The 17,314-nt window shown below is 40.7% G+C and overlaps 1 protein-coding gene across 1 annotated transcript in view; it reads right to left on the bottom strand.

Annotated features, from left to right (window-relative positions):
• Positions 1-5,918: 5,918 nt before the first annotated feature.
• Positions 5,919-17,314, bottom strand: part of cntn3b (contactin 3b) — a 54,914-nt gene continuing 43,518 nt past the window's right edge. The window contains 9 exon segments of the mRNA XM_030729959.1: positions 5,919-9,697; positions 9,700-9,764; positions 10,339-10,504; positions 10,601-10,713; positions 12,243-12,429; positions 13,652-13,761; positions 14,206-14,437; positions 14,825-14,895; positions 17,096-17,245. Coding sequence (XP_030585819.1) covers positions 9,515-9,697; positions 9,700-9,764; positions 10,339-10,504; positions 10,601-10,713; positions 12,243-12,429; positions 13,652-13,761; positions 14,206-14,437; positions 14,825-14,895; positions 17,096-17,245 — 1,277 coding nt within the window. The 3' untranslated portion in view covers positions 5,919-9,514.

Genomic DNA, 17,314 nt, shown 5'->3' with positions numbered 1-17,314 from the left:
GTAATTCAGCCATTGTGTGTGTCAAGTGTGTTGGATCAGGAACACATTTAAAACCTGCACGACATGTCTGGATTTGAGGATCCCTGGTCTATGGCATATGAGCGTCTGCACTGAGCGGGAGGGGAGGGCCAAGGACATGACACAGGAAGTAAACACCAGAGAGGGAGGGGCTCCTTCAAAATTCGCTCGGAGACAGGAAAGTGCTAGAAGAAGTGAGGAAATGAGTGACGGAAAACGTAGTAAAGACGGGACACATTTTAACCTTATATCTCTGAACATGTCAAACGAGACACAGCATACTTCAAAAGTGCTGCTGTTTGTGGACTTCTGGCAACAAATACCATAATACCCCATACATGGCTGTGAAGCGCAATTTCTGAGCTTTCAGGAACCCTTTGAATTTTTTTCGATAGGACAAACGATTGCGGAGTTATGGTAAAACGCCAGCTGATCAAAGTTCATTTGATCAGCCGACTCGGTGGCGATCCACTACGTCTTAATCAGCTGTTCGCAGCTAGTAAGTGCAGGAAATCAGCGCTTCAGTGGTGATTGCCTGGCATTAAAGGATTAATAGATTGATAGACAGTGTATACTGCAAATTTAAAATTTAATATCAAGCACAAACAATCTCCACAAACAATCTGCACAGGCTACACAAATTGTTCATCCATCAGTGCAATTAGAAGAACAAAACGGGGTCATATCAGGTAGGAGTAACAGGATAAAGTCTTCAAAGGCCCTTGTTATTTTTGTTTCATAATTTGTATTTGGAGCACTCTATTATTTGTTGAGTATATAAAGAAACATTTGATATAATGTATGTTTTTACATTAGTAATTCATTTTACACTTTTTTTAAAAATTAAAGTCTGAGGAGCCACTTGGGAGCCGAACCTAAAGAGCCGGCTCGCTGAAAAGAGCCGGAATTCCCATCACTACAAGTCTGCATTGTGTCATGTTTGGGCTCTTCCTGTTTTATTTTGACAGTCCCTTGTCCCGTGTGCTTTGTGTTTAATTTTGCTTTGTCTCATTAGTGTATTCTGTTCACCTGTTCTCTCCAGATGTTTCCACTTCCCTCATTATCCCTCTGTGGATATATTATCTGCGTTTTCCCTTGTTCCTTGTTGCATCCTCGTTGTTGGCTTCCCCTGCTGTGCGCCCTTGTGTTCATGTTCTAGTTCATGCTCAAGTCTAAGTTAAGTTCAAGTTTCAAGTGAGTTTAGTATTTTGTGCTGCTGGTACCCGACCGGTTTTGTCAATGTGCTTTGTGCTAATAAAGCTGAAATTTAGCTCTGGCCTCTTTGTCCTGCGTCGGAGATCCTCTGCCTGCTGGCCACAGCAACTCCATGACAGTCTTGTAATCAGACATATGTGAGGCTCGTTGCGTCCCTCGGCCCGTTGATCAGTGAATCTTTATTGTATTTGCTAGTAGAGGTAAAGCAGCACCAGAAATTTGCAGGAAGCAGTGATGTAAATCAGAAGCTTTAAAAATAGAAATTCATAAAAAAAATATAGCCTGTTTTTCTTTAAAACTATAGTAAATGTTAATATTGGATCAGGTCCAGCTAATATGCTATTTCAGATAATGATTTTCTTTTCTTCACTTGTGCTCACATTAAAGAGTGCCTTGAAAAGCTTTACTCTGCTGGTGGCTTCCCAGAGTGATGGATGGAGCTCGCCTCTGATCACTCCTTTTCATATTGTTCTCGGGCCACACAGGGCCGATACCCCCTCATTAATAAACCTCAGTGATTAATTTCCAAACCTCCCTCCTGTGTCCCTTCCCTTGTCGTCTCTAAAGAAAGGCGCCCTCCTAATTAGTGAACACTGATGGAGCATCTATAATGACCAGGGACAAAGCAGTGCTGGTGCTAAAAAAGAAATCCATAAATACTCACTGTGGTTGAAGTCTTTATCTGTAAGAATAGAATCTCTTACGCTAATGGCCATTTAACCTTAAAACTTATGATTTTAATTGCAGTGAGCGCTCATATATTAAGAAAATATATAGAAAGTTAGTGCTTCGCTTAATACCTGTGTGATGAATGTGTGATTGAGTTGACATTTTCTTGTGTTTAATTAGCAAGATATTCAGTGCCACTCACATCCTTGATTATGTGACACGTGGCGCAATGATAGCTTTAGTAGATGGGTTGTTAATGTAAAGCTAACACAGCATGCTCCTGGCTGAATAAATCTTTTCATCCAGAAAGAGAGCAGATAAAATGTTTATCTAGCTCCACTATGTTGCCAAAAATATTCACTCACCCATCTAAATCATTGAATTCAGATGTTCCAATCACCTCCAGGGCCACATATATAACACCAAGCACCTAGGCGTGCAGACTGCTTCTGAATGAGCTCTGAGAATTCCAGCGTGGTACCGTGATAGGATGCCAGCTGTGCTACAAGTCCAGTTTCCTCCCTACGAAATAATCCACAGTCAACTGTTAGTGGTAATATAACAAAGTGGGAGTAATTGGGAATGACAGCAACTCAGCCACAAATTGGCAGGCCTTGTAAAATGACAGAGTGGGTCAGCAGATGCTGAGGTGCATAGGGCACAGAGGTCACAGAGTCAATTGCTACAGACCTCCAAACTTCATGTGGCCTTCAGATTAGCTCAAAAACAGTGAAACTAGTTCCAGTGAAAGGAACTGTTATTGCTTCAGCATACCAGGACATTTTGGACAGTTTGGTGATGGCCCCTTCCTGGCCTGCACAGGGTCCTGACCTCAACGCCATAGAACACCTTTGGGATGAATTGGAGAAGAAACTACGAGTCATGCCTTCCCATCCAGCTGGAGGAACGGTCAGCTAAACATTGTGGAAAGCCTTCCCAGAAGAGCTAAAGCTGTTATCTATCTATCTATCTATCTATCTATCTATCTATCTATCTATCTATCTATCTATCTATCTATCTATCTATCTATCTATCTATCTATCTAAACAAATCTAATTTTACAATATAACTTTTTTCCTGTCAGAAAAGGAAGTTTGAGAGTCTTTTAGCTTGTGTCAAAGCACAGTTGCTTTCATATTTTTTTTAACCGATCAGTATCTCTGATTCTTTGAAATAAAGCGGAGGTTATGTGGGAGGAAGGTCGGAGTCTTTTAATTTTCAGAAATGTGAAGCATTTTTTGGGGAAAAGAAGAGATAACATACCACTGAAAATTGCTGTCTTTCTGTCATTTGAAAGCACACTTATATTGAATTTTGTAATCATTTGCCATGAATAACACATGAGTGATTCTGTGTGAAAGACCGGGGCACTTTAATTATAAAATCCTGACACACACATACACGCACACTGCATTGGAGGATAGATTTGAAAGTATGAAGTGACCTTAAGTTATTCATAAACATCTCAGCTAGAATTAATATACTCTGCAAAAACTAACAGTGTGTAGATTATGCATATAATACTAGTGTGGGGCAGTTATTGCTGCTTCTATTGTAGGAAAAAAGTTAAGAGAACTTTAATTTTTGGAAATCCTTTTACTTTAATAATTTTTATAAATTTTGAAGCAGCCCTCCGGTTGTACTTGTGCAATATTTTTAATTTTATCAAAGTGGAAAAAATAGTGGAAGGAACCATGAGAGCGTGAACATTGCTCCTCTAAACTTTAGTGGTCATTTATATATGTAGCAGTTACTCAGAAATATTGTAAAAATCAAACATGGAGGGTGAAAGCAAATAAACATTCCTGAAGAAAAATCACGAGTTCAAATCCCAAATATAGGAACATGTATTCTTCACAGATACTGTGCCAGTGCCGGGCTAATGATGGAGAAAATGCAGAGTAGAGAAGGCAGTGCAAAGCTGGGCTTTGATGAATCGGGTGATTATATTCTGAAACACTCCTTTGTTCTACAAACTGCTGTAGCATAAAGTAATCCTGTTTAGATCTCACTGACTAAAAAGACCTGCGTGCCAGCGATGTGTGAATCCCACAAGTAGCAGCTCTCTCCTCTTCTTCCTTTGGATTATGTAAGGTGATTCTTTTAATTTAATCACGCGTTGCTGTGATGTTGTCATTTAGGTAAAAACATCTCGTAACGCGTCGCGTTCTACTTGATATTTTTCAAAGTCCTGCTGTGAATTATCAACAGCAGCTTCTATAGATCTAGAGGTCTTTCTGTACTACAAATGTAGGGTCCCAGGATTAAAACTGGGCCATAATATTTTAGTTTCCAACTACAAAGATGTATATCTCCCTTTTAATCATTGTTAAATGTGACAGCAGATGATTACTTTTAGAGCAAATGTAGTCACGTTAAGGACTGAAATTTTGTCTTTTGGGAAATCAACAATTTCTATGATTTTTCCTAATTTCTTTGTATGGCAATAAATCATTTGAAATGCTGTCATTAAGGATAAATTTGCCATGTTGTGCTAAACATTGATTAGAGCTGCCCTCTAAAAGTCAGTCAGTTGAAGACGCGATCGAAGAGCTCAGATTCTTCAAGTCAAGCGTTCACTCATCTCAACAAGTCCTCGACTAAGTGATTAAATTAGCCATGTGGTCATCTGAACTGACCCATGGAAGAGTTCCTGAAACAGCTTACAGGAGTGTGATGACAGAGGTGCACTTCTTAGATCAACTTCAAAATGCAACTACAGCTCATAATAACAGCCTTCACCCGTGGGAAAAGTACAGCCTTGTTTATGGAAATGATGATGTACAGTAAGAGGAAAAGCTCAAGTTGTCCTGATTGCCTATTGCTGTTATCAGCTGAGCCTTTCCCCTTAAGGAATCAGTGTTGTGGGAAGGTGGCAACCTGAGACTATAAGAACATCACCAGCAGCTGCAGGCATTGTGAAGTGCATGTTGACGGCAATGATTAAGTTATTTTAATCAACTATAAAGATCTAGATATAACTGACTTTCAGTATAGCAGGTATCCAAATGTGCACTATGTTTGCTGGGAAAAAAAAAAAGTTTACCACACGTCTGTAATCATCAGTGCAGAGTTGGGCCACACAGTAAAGGTTACCAGCTAAAGGCACAGCAGCAATATTAATGTTTTAGTGACCTAAAAGAAATGTAAATACAAACTGTCGGTGCAAACTACTCCGTATTTTAGAAACAACAAATACTGTATGGCAAACTATTTGAAATGGGTAAGTTCTGCAGAGATGAGGTAAGTTTAATGCTTTTATTTATGTCTTCACACGCTGTTTAAAGTGAAGCAAAAAAAAAAAAAAAATTAAGCTAAAAGAGCCTGATTTGAACAGCCAGCAGCAACATGTGTGCTCCCTGGCTCATTAATCCAACAAATCCATATGGCAGCCTGATATTATATGTGCACCCCTTCGTTTCTGACAAAATTCTGATTCTGGGGGGAGGCCTAGTTTTGAAATAGAAAAATATCCGTTTTCCACAGTTAAAATGATTTCTTACATATCATTTAACCTAGCCAGATTAACCTGCTGTGATGCTTCGGGGCAAATATTTGCACAGTGGCCCCTGTTGACCCGCTTTTTTTGCAGTGTTTACAGCACGCTGCAAAATTCTGCTACACTGCACATGCTTTCAACTGCAACCGCATGATTTTTCCCAGAGATTCAGACACTGAGCCACATCCTAGGAGGAATAACACATCCTGGCTTCAGGATTTATTTGTGTTAGTTTGGGGTTATTTTGTTCAAACTTCATTTAGGTAAGAACAGTTGAAACAGCAATAACCCTCAGATTAGCTCAGCTAATAATGCAGCCCCTTTAGTTGATATTGTGCTTCGTTATAGCTCCTGAGGACTTTGCTCTGGATTCCAAATTAAAGAAAGCTCCTTTGCATGTTAGCGGGTAAATGCAAGAGAAAACACCAGTGGCTGGAATAAACATTTTTATTAACTTATAGTTTTAGAAAAAAAATCAACACAAATTCACAAACAATGATTAACATGCACAATTTTTAGTATACAAGACAGTACAGTTACTTTTCAATATGAAAATGCCATTCTACATGTCAGTATCTCACAGAGATCAATGATTAATACACCAGTATTAAGGTCAGAGGACACACTATAGAAAAGCAGTAAGGTTGTCTTTGATGGCCATATTTAAAAAAAAAAAATATGCAAGCTATTTACACTGGACCAGGTGCACTTGTAGCAACAACAACCACAGAAACCAATCTAACTGAACTGACCTTGTGGATATAAATAGATATGCTGTTGTTCTGTGTTCAACACTTCAGCCACTCCAGTCCCTTTCTTCGCTTCCTTCAGATTGTACTTTGTAGTATTTTTAATGCACAAGGCCAGAAACAATACTTTTGTTTTCTTATGTGAACATGAGCAGAGGTTACACATTAGGCTCATCTACATCTATGTAAATAAAAAAAAGTCAGTCTGAGAAACTGCCACATAATAACATACTGTAAATAAATGAATAACCTATTAGCCCGCAATCTGGCGATGAGGTTACCTTATTTGGATATTAATGGAAATATTAACACCACTTGGAAACACATAAGTCAAAGCCCGGTCACACCAGAAAACTGCACAGCAACACTCACTTCACAATTCATAAAACAGACACCGAAGCTCGACTGGCCAGCTTGTGAATTACTGGACATGCTGTATAGTTAGGACCACGCTACAGCTAGTTCTCTTAAATCTTTCTTTTTTCTGTGTACTGGGTCATTTATTCCTACTATTATCTTGATCCCAGTGATGGCTGACCATGTGGGGCAAAAAAAAAAAAAGTCTGGTGCTAGATTGGATCCAGAGGAAATGATATATGATTAAAGACCTGCTTGACAAGTGAGGCAGACTAGTGAAGATCTACCAGAAAAAGGTCTACTTCAAAAGTATAACTAATGCTCTCTACATGCAAAGTTTATGCATTAAAATGTAGACACTTTTTTTTTTTTTTAACCCTTTTACTCTGTGTTCTAAAACTATTTTCTGAATTCTTTACAAACCATTCCTTGTCTTGGTGTGTGCAGACGCCTACTGAAGCCATTTATGTTTCAAATCAGACACAATCACAAGCGTATTTAGCTAGCTCATCCAATTTAGCTCCAGCCAGAATAAAAAAAAAAAGCTAGCTAGATTGCAGACTGCCAGATCATTAGTGCTGTCATAATGGGACATTAAGTACACACAGTTTATGCAAGAGAGAGGATTTGCACCACTGAAACTCACAGAAAGAGATCTTTTGTAGAGCATTATACACATGAACATACTGGAGTTAAATAAAAGTTGATAGTGCAGCACAACGAATTAGCTAGGCTAGCTCCCCTTATTTGAATTCCCATGCTGTAAGCAATATCAGCACCACAAAACATTCACCCATATTTAACTTAGGGCAAGAAAAGTGACTGCACTGATCAAAGCAAGCCTGAGCTGCTTTTGAACTGAAATTTCACCGTTTTAAATGCTGGTGTGACCGGGCTTTTATGCTCTTGGAAAGAAAGATACAGTAATATTGCTGCTGAAGCACAACAGGGCTTGTTTTGATGTGTGACTCAAAAGAATAAACCAGCTGATCAATTTCAGGTCACCGCTCCAATTCAAAGTCACAATCTACAACTACACTACAAGCGGAGCGAATACAGTGAGATTTCTAGTCAAACCAAAACACAACAAGAAAAAAAAGAAAAAAAAAAAAAAAGAATGTCTTTGAAGTTTTCTGATAGGGAGAAAAGCAGTGGAGGACATCTGAAACATCACTGACTGTAACACAACAGAACGAGCGCAATAAGAACACAGCTATCAGTCAATCAAGCAGCTGAATTGTGACAGCTGTAATAATGGGGCAGGAAAATCAATATCCCATTGACTGGTCTGCAGCAGTCTAATCAACGAGCACAGAGCTTTATGAAACCAGTCAAGGAGTGGATAGGACAGCCTGATTATGTCGGCCGTTTTGACTTTTTTTTTTTACGAGGCCTCTGGGGTCTGCACACCTGCTCAGACGTTTAAGTGAGGACATCCAGTCACCTTGCATCAACTCCGTGTGCTTTCATTTGACTTTGGGGTGGGGGGGGGGGTTTGGGGTAAAGAGTGCAAAATGCAGACGATGACAGCCTCTAGCTAATAACCGTACACAGCCCCATGTTCGGCAAAGGCACAGTAATGTGTAGCAGTTCGGTCGACTGTATCCTTCCACGTGAACATTGTCAGGACCCCAACAATCACACCTCGGCTTTTACTTGGGTTACTTTTGACAGACTCATCCACGTGATAAAAGGGCATGAAAAGTAGCTCCCTCAGCAGAGCAGCAATGTTCTTTTGTTAATGTTCAGCTTGGTATGTGTCCAACTGACAGCAGTGAGGTGGGGGTAAAATGACAGCCATGCCTTTTTACTCCATTTCCAGTCAGGGCTCTTTCACCGCGGTATTCATATCAATTATTCTGATGCCTTAATAGCCCATAAATTATGCTACGGATGGAGTCATACATTTATTATACCACAGACCATAAATACTGAGACCAAAATTTCCGTCATATATCTCAATCCATTGCGGCTTTCCTAAAGCTTCCAACCTCCTTTTGTCGTAGGTGCTCCAGCGTCTCAATGAAAATTTAATCAACATACCATTTCCAATAATGGTCTCTTCTACACGCTGAGCTTCCGTCCTTTGTAACTAATTTCTTCAGGAGAGAAAAGCAAACAATGCCTCTGCTGCAACATGAATCTTTCTTCTAAGCTATCTGAAGAGGAAAGAAAGAGACAAAAATTGAATATACTTCTACTGAAGGCACTGTTATCCCATAGTCCACTGTGCACTGGGCCAGCTGGGGTGTACACAGTATATGTTCTGAGATATGATGAACAGATCTAGTATGCAGGTCATCTAAATGTAGAGGAGGAACAGAACACGGGGGACCTGCTTGACAATGAAACACCAAATGTCTCTATTCTCTGGAATCAGGGCCCTTTTGCTAGACTGAAAATGCGGACTGTGATAGACATTTATTATTTAGAGGAGCATGAGACAGAGAGCAAAATGCCACGATCTATCAGAGTACTGAGGGGGAGGGTGCGGAGCTCAGGAGCCTATGGCTCTTGAACAGGCTTAAGTTTATTTCAGAGCGCAGTTTAAGTGGGACTCGGACACAGTTGATCAGTTTGCTATTTATCTTTCATACATTTGACAAACCCATGTAAAACCTTTAAGCCTGCAATGGATGTTTGTGCTGGGAAGGCTGCACAAACACTGGATCAGTGTGGTTTTATTTGATTGTGATAGGATGACTTCTGGGATGATCAAGTATGGATGCAACCTATCATTATATTATATTCATTTTCCTTTTTTTAATAGGGTAAAACAAGCAGCCTCTGTCACCTACTTTGGTATGGACTATATATGTAAAGTTGGTTTTAAGGCAGTAGTATCTCCAAAGATACTAAGATAAGTCATGTAGACATCAGAACTTCTAAAATGAAACCTAAAGCACGGTGGCACTTATGACACTGGAAGAAATACCAAAAGATTTCATGCACGCAAGTTATCACATCTCTATCTGATGGTCCTTTAAGAAGAAGTGGCATGGTCCCTTTAAGAGTTTGGCGCAGTTCGGTCCTTTCCAGTGTTTCCCAGTCCAGCCACTGAAACCCGGGCCTTGTGCCAGTCCAGTGGAGGGTTAACATAGGACAGGCTGACTGAAGGGACGGAGGGGGAGGGAGGGAGAGCACTCCATCGGCTGTGATTAAAGATCACCAGATGGAGTAGAGCAACGTGCTGATGAGGACTGCAGAGTGGCACGACGGGCTGAGGCGACTTGCTCTGGAGCCCCGCGCTCCCATACCTGCAACCAAAACCCACAGAGCAGCTTGTGAAGAACCAGGAATACCGCCCCACTCAAAGGAAGAAAACCTGCACTCTGCTGTGCTACCCTCTAAATTTCTGACAAGTCGTCATAAATCAAAAAACCAAGCGTGACATTTTCCTGTATCTACATTATTAGTGGCTTTCAACAGGAGAGGTTATCTAAGTATCCCGAGCAGATAAAATTGGTATCATTTCAAAGAGGAGAGCGCCAAACCGAGCTGCCTCACAATTTTGCACAGCAGCAGGATGGGAGCACAGAACTGCTTTATATGCTGCCGCGCTGCGCAGCCAGTCAGCAAGGAATAATAACCCAATGGCAGAGATGGATGACACCGTGCACGCATTTCTAAAAAGGTCGCTTTTCTCGCACTCTAAATAAGTCCATTACACCTGGTTGGAAAAGGATGCAATGAAGCAAAATTAAATGCTCTCTCTAAATTATGAAATCCTCACATGAGATTTATCAGTGGTTTAAAAAATATATAAACTTTTTTTTTTTTTTTTTTTTTAAAGGAAATAACATGAATGGGAAGAGAAAACAGTAAACTCACTTAATTTATGGATGTGGATCGGTTCACTTCCCACACCTTCGCCGCCCTCACTCACGGCCTTGACCTGAATGAGATAGTTGTCGTTGGCTGAGAGGCTGAGCTCAGCAGTGGTTTTGGTGGTCAGGACAGTAAGGATGTCATTGTAGCGGTGTCTCTTCAGCAGCACCTGAGGCCAGGGAGAGTGATGCAGGAAAATTAGCTAATGCAAAAACCATGATCACTGTTTCTGGAGCTAAATCAGAGCTTTGCAAGTGGGACCTACCAAATAACCAGTGACCTTTGACTCTGTCTCCATGGCTACTACAGGGTTCCAGTGCAGCGTAAGTGTGGAGCCAATCATGGTCCATTGTATGTTGAGCGGAGCCCGATCTGGAGCTACAAAAGAAATCAGGAGCAAATATGTACAGCACATGCTGCTTAACTGTTCCTGGTGGTTGTCTTTCAAAAAAGAACATTAAATCTTTGTGGAACAATATCCAAATTTGTGGTTTATGCAGAAGCTTCACTTAAATAACTAATGAATTTAGTCAAAGACCACACTCTCTTTAAATAAGATATGTCAATACACTGCACCATAGACAACATTTAATAATAACAGGGGAAAACCTGCTGGTGTGGGACTGTCTAACACTACTGAGGGGCCAAATTGTATCTATGTCAAAGGCAGTGACTGAATTAGCTACAGACAAACTAGCCCTAGCAAAGGGGAGAATGCTGTTGGAAACTCTTGTATAAACTTGCAGTCTCTATCCCACAATCCTGACTGCTATTTTAGCGATCCAAGTCATTTACATTCCTGCTTCAACAGTCTTTGGATATATAACTGACATTGAGAGTCACTAGCTTTTAAAAGTAGCCACCAATATTCCTATTGGCCACTCCTATATAGCCACTAATATTCCAAATATTTCTTGATGCTCATCACCTGAGCTATGCAGCAGCAGGAACAGTTCTTTGCATCCTAAAAGCAGTGAGTGAGGCCATGACACACTGACATGATATGTCACAATCATATCAGTGGCCCAAAGATAAAGTGACAACAAAAATGGACACGGTACGTTTCTTTTATTGACTGAAATGGTCCCTATATATTATATATCTATATATTTGAACTTTTTAATGATACAGTGCAATTCTTGGATTTATGACAAATAATTCTGAGGACCCTTTGACCACGGATTGCGGGCCCAGAACCCAACTTTGAGTACTGTAAGTAAGTTACAAATCTGTGGTAGTGGTTAGCAATCGTCTTGAGTTGCTTTAGGATAGAAGGAATAATATAAAACTGACCAACCCATCAGAAAGTGATCCGTATGGAAAATCTGCTGGATTTTCAGATTTGATGACCTAATGTATTCAAGACTGAACTGGGAAATATTCCAGGTTCTCGTGTACACTGATGAGGAGACATCTTTTTTCTCTGTTACATTTTTTTCCTGTGTTATCGCTATTTGTATAATGAATAAATCAGTTTTTGCTGTTTTCATCCTTAGATTTGTTTACAAATTAATTTTATTTATACAGCACCAATTCACCTCAACCTAGAATCCCAATGATCAGGCAATCCCCCATGAACAAGCTCTTGGTGACGGGGGGAGGTGGTGGTGGTGGGGACTCCATTTTAACAGGATGAGACCAGGCTCAGGGAAGGGCACCCATTTTCCACGACTATTTGGACATGTGGAGGGAAAGTGAAGATCATAGAAAAATGACTGATGTGCCAGTCTAAATAAAGCTTCCTGAATTTGTTGCAGGTGTGACACAGTCAGCACTGCTCATGTCTGGAAAAAGGAAAAGTCTCAGCACAACTGGCAAAGCTGAGCAAATGCTACACCTATCATGCTGAGGAAAATACAGTGGCATCCGAAGGGTTGCTTTCAGTGTGCATCTGGGGATGGACTCACGTGGTTTCTTTGTGGTGCTGTTGATGGGCGCAGACTGTGGCCCAGGGCCAGCAGTATTGAAAGCAGCCACAGACAGGTAGTACGCCGTATTTGCCTTCAGCCCTGTGATATTAACCAGTGTGTAGTTTCCAGATAAGCGCACTTTGCCAACAGTGTCAGGCTTGGTGTCATCTTCCCAGTACATGACCTGGCAGGAGAAGAAAAAAAATGTCAAGATCACAAGCACAAAGACTGAAGTGGTGCATTTCATTGCATTATTAAAATTCATATTCCATCATGAAATCTGAAATGCTGTTTGTATTACAGAAAGGGAGGGAGGCGGGGATGGTGAATAATAAATTTTTCACTAGTTGAGTCTCAATTCCTGATGCACATCCTCTCGGCTGGCATGGTGATATAAAGAGGGCATTAGAGGGCCATATGATCAATGACCCAGAAACAAAACTTCTACCTCAAATCTTCCCTTTGTCTAAGGAAACTGGATCTTAAAATGAGGATGTTATGTGTAACTCTTGCAAAAATAAAAAATACTCTATTTGCACCGCTTTGTCCAGCAAAGCACAGTTCTCTGGTGTGTAAAACAAGATGCACAGTTAACTTCTCTTGGGCTATAAGCCAACACTTATGGGTGCAGGTGACGCGATATTTGATAAAACAAACTAATTTGCTGTTTGCTGTGGGTCATCTTTAATATTCATGTGCCTGGTATTAAGTGACATAAGAGATAGGTCAATAAGTGATTAAGCTGAAATGTGAAGTCTGTCCTGGGGGATACACCTGTTTTTTGATTGCCCATAAATTGTTGTATTTCCAATTTGTTGTCCATTAAAGCCATGTTTGATAAACACCAGTAATCAGTTTAAAGTAATATAATCTTTTTAGCAGGTTTACGACTGCATTTACAACCCTAACAACGTCTACTTAAAAGCCGAGTGCCTCGGCGTGTGTAGTCCCTGGTTTCCATACTGTTGGTGGCCTATTTAGATTCAGCACCCTAAATCCACTTCAGAACCACATTTGGAGAATTGAGCTCTGTTCTGAGGGGACAATGTGGCCAGCACTATGGCAACTGGAGGGCTTTGTGAAACGGGCCAGAGGTGACAGATACTGAAAGAGCACAGCAAAGCCTTCTTTGCTTTCTTGAAATGATGAATTTTTATTTTCCTCTCATGGGTTTGCTATCGGTGCAACAAAGCATTGTGATCACTTTGTGATATTAATGCTTTAAACAAAGTCTCTTCTGAGATATACGAGAAGATATAGCAGAATATCGTAAGTTAAGGACAGAGAGAAACTCATTTAAAGAAAAACCAACAGATAAAACTGATAAACAAGCCACAGGGAAAAGCCCAATTATCATGTTATTTGAAAGAAAAAAGAAAAAAGAATGATTTTGCAGCGGGTCATACCTCATATCCAAGCACTCTTTCAGGGATGGCAGGGAGAGCTTCCCAGCTCACTTCAATTTGTGCTGCAGACACACTTCTAGCCCTAACCCTCTTAGGAGCCACACTGGGGACTGCAGAAATAGAGCAGAAATGTGGTGAGAATCCCACAGACTCATCCAACACCATCACACACACTAATAGCAATAAGAGGTAAGGCACAAAATAGACCTGTAGTTTCAGTGAAAAGCTATTTCCCCCGCTCTCTTTTAATGGGATCTGTGACTGACATAAGGGAAGACTATCTGCCCGGCAAATTCAATTAACAGGATACCTCCCTGACAGTGCAGTGTGGTAAGAGTCTGCTAGGATTTCCTGTAATCTACAAGCATGATAACTAATATCAAGTTGACATTCCCAGCTTGAGAGTGGAAGGAAATAACAGCACCGGAAAAAAAAAAAAAGAAAAAAGAAAGCTCATTTCATGATTACTATTCAAGGTCATAGTTATAAGGAGAAAGATTATAGCTTATTTAAGCATCACTCTCTGCCACCGGGCTGTGAAGTCTGTATCCTACCTTCCTCTGCTGAGTAGACGGTGGCAATGGAGCTGAAGGGCCCTTCGCCTCGGTTGTTGTATGCCCCCACTTTGACGTCAAAAGGCGAGAAGGGTGGGATGGTGTCATTGCGGAAGACATAACGCGCCGCAGGTGTGGAGATAACCGCTCGCGTCCACGTGACCGTGCCCACAGGCCTGAAGGCAATGATGTAGCCGAAGCCTTCTCCATTCTGCAGTTCCTCGGGCACAGGCTGGGAGCAAAACACAAAACTATAGTGATATTAAAACGCATACAGACAAAAAAACAAACAGGCCCGTCTCTGCACTGTACCTCGACTAAGGGATACCGTGAATAGACGCAACCCCTTTGTCAGCTGTCGCCACCTAGAACCCTCCGCAAATGTCTTTTACCTTATCTTTTCCTGTCATATGTGATTGTGGCTAAAGAGCACAGCTCTTTCTAAAGAAAGTGTCTCCGACGCTGCTTTTGGAGGGATAAATGGCATTTGGGGGCTGAGCCAGATGAATGGTGTCTCCTTCTAATGGGGGTCATAAAATTGCTCCTTTCAATTCTGCACAATTAAGCAAAACCATTACGCGGCAATGGAGAGAACAGTAAAATGTGACAGATGACTTACCTCCCATGTTATCACTAATTCAGACTTTGTGCCGCCTCCACCTCCAACATCAGTGGGAGCTGTATCAGGAACTGAGAGGTAAAGCCCAAAGGGGAGCAATTAGAACAGTTTACAAAGCTCAACGGCAAGCCTCGACTGTATTTGTAACCTTATGACGAGTCTGCCAGCTGCAGATACTTCGTCTTCCATTTTACACCCCACAAATCCCTCACTTTGTGCAAACACAAGCATTTCAGAGAATAGTGACTTACAGACTTTGCCCAAATGTCAGCATGCATACACCACAAGCCAAGATTTGTAATATTTTGCAAATGACATTTGACTCAACCCACTCCTTTTCAATTCCCACTCGGCTGTTTGTGCACTGCAGCGTGTTGGAAAAAACGACAGTGTAGGTGGAGGAGCACTCAAGCACGTCCTCATAGTATCCTTTAGTAAGTGGAGCCCTGCTTTAGTAAGCAGCGTTTGTGTTTGAAGCCCATGAGCAGCTGAATGTGTGGAATTGAGATTCAGTTTTTTCCAGGAATTTCTGTCCAGACTTGATGTCCTTTTTTTTTGCCATACCAAACTGCAATGAAGCACTCATATAAGATGTAGCTGCTTAAATAGTTTAGAATTTCTGTATTTCTTCAATGTACTGTATCTTGCAATTTCTCCTTCTATCTATTTTATATATATATATATATATATATATATATATATATATATATATATATATATATATATATAGAGAGAGAGAGAGAGAGAGAGAGAGAGAGAGAGAAAAGAAATTGCAAGATACGATACAGTACAATGAAAGGTTTATTAAAGTAGCTTTAAAATTGATAAAGTGTACCTGTTATGCTTATTTGCAGCTCCATATTTATATTCTTGGACTCTACTACAGTAGCTTTGCATGATTTGCTCAATGCACACTAGTCCTCATTTATCTCTTGGTGTAGCCCCTCAGTTCATCCTCTGTCTGGAAGAAGCTGTTTTAGTTCCTTAGACAGCCCTAAATTAAGGCAACTTTTTGTGTTTGTGTTGTTTGTGAATCAACAAAAACACACAGACCTTCATAAATCACAAAATCTTATATGTTCATTTTTTTTTTTAATTTTATTTCAATAAATGGAAAAACTAATGCCATGGAGGTTTGTGGGTTTTCAGAAGCATACACACTCAAAAGCCTCTTGATTAGGTATACCTGCTGGGTTGGACCCCCCCCCCCCCCCCCCCCCGATTTGCCTTCAGAACTGTCTTCATGGCACAGATTCAACAAGGTGCTTGAAACATTCCTCAGAGATTTAGGTCCACAATGACATTATAGCATCACACAGTTGCTGCAGATTTGTCAGCTGCACATCCATAATGTGAATCACCCTTTCCACCACATCCCAAAGGTGCTCTACTGGATTGAGATCTGGTGACTGAGGAGGACATTTGTGTACAGTGAACTCGCTGTCACGTTCAAGAAGCCAGATGGGTATGGTCAGCAACAATACTCAAGTAGGCTGTGGCGTTTAAATGAAGCTCAATTGGAGCTAAGGAGCTCAAGATGTGCAAAGAAAATTTACCCCCAGGCCATTACAACAGCGCCAGCCTGAACTGTTGATACAAAGATGGATCTTCTTCATCTTCTTTTGTCCAGTTTTGGTGAGCTCAAACAATGAGTTGATACTACTTGTCATTATTAGCTATTTGCTTATCTGTCTATATCAATAGTCACAATAAATGCCCATAAATTAATATTTATGTCTACATGCCTGAATGCACTGAGTTACATGTGACTGGCTGGTTATATAGCTTAACAAGAGGTTTAACAGTTGTACCTAATGAAATGGCTAGCGAGTGTACAGCAGAAGGCATGTGGGCATCTTGTACAGAATGTGAAGATTATCTTAAGATTGGTTAGTATTTGACATCAATTTATCTTCAGTGTTTTTTTCTAAACACCAGCCAGCTAACAAACATTCCTGGTTAATACAGTGATATCAGCTGGAACACAGCAGCCACGTTCTTGGACACATTAACTTTAGCTCACCGTCAGACAATTGCTGTGTTTTTGTTTCAAATAATGCTCCAGCATCATGCAAACTGACAATAACACCAAAAGCCACCAACACCAATAAAATAAACATCATTTTTGGAATCAATTTCCCACAGTTCTAATCTAGAGCCATTTATTCCAACAAGCCCAAGGAAGGTATATATTCCCCAAATCATCATCATTTTAAAGTAAAGCTGAATGTGTGTGTGCATATGTGTAGTTAGTTTTTTTGGTGTACATACTGGCATCCTCTGTCCTGGTCTTGGCTGAGGCTGGGCTAGGCTCTCCAAGCCCTACGGCGTTGCGCGCCACCACCCTGAACTCGTACTCCACCCACGCGTTCAGACCCACTACTGTGGCTGTCAGCATGTTACCATTGACCACCTCGGGCACTGCAAAGTGGAAATTCAGTTCTTTAGAAGAAAAATCAGACTCTAACTGAATGATAAGTAAATAAATAC

The sequence above is a fragment of the Archocentrus centrarchus genome, chromosome 5, assembly GCF_007364275.1.
Source record: "Archocentrus centrarchus isolate MPI-CPG fArcCen1 chromosome 5, fArcCen1, whole genome shotgun sequence".
In the NCBI taxonomy this organism is placed as follows: Eukaryota; Metazoa; Chordata; class Actinopteri; order Cichliformes; family Cichlidae; genus Archocentrus; species Archocentrus centrarchus.
Note: the sequence above shows the minus strand (reverse complement) of the source record. Positions and strands in the feature narration are given on the sequence as shown.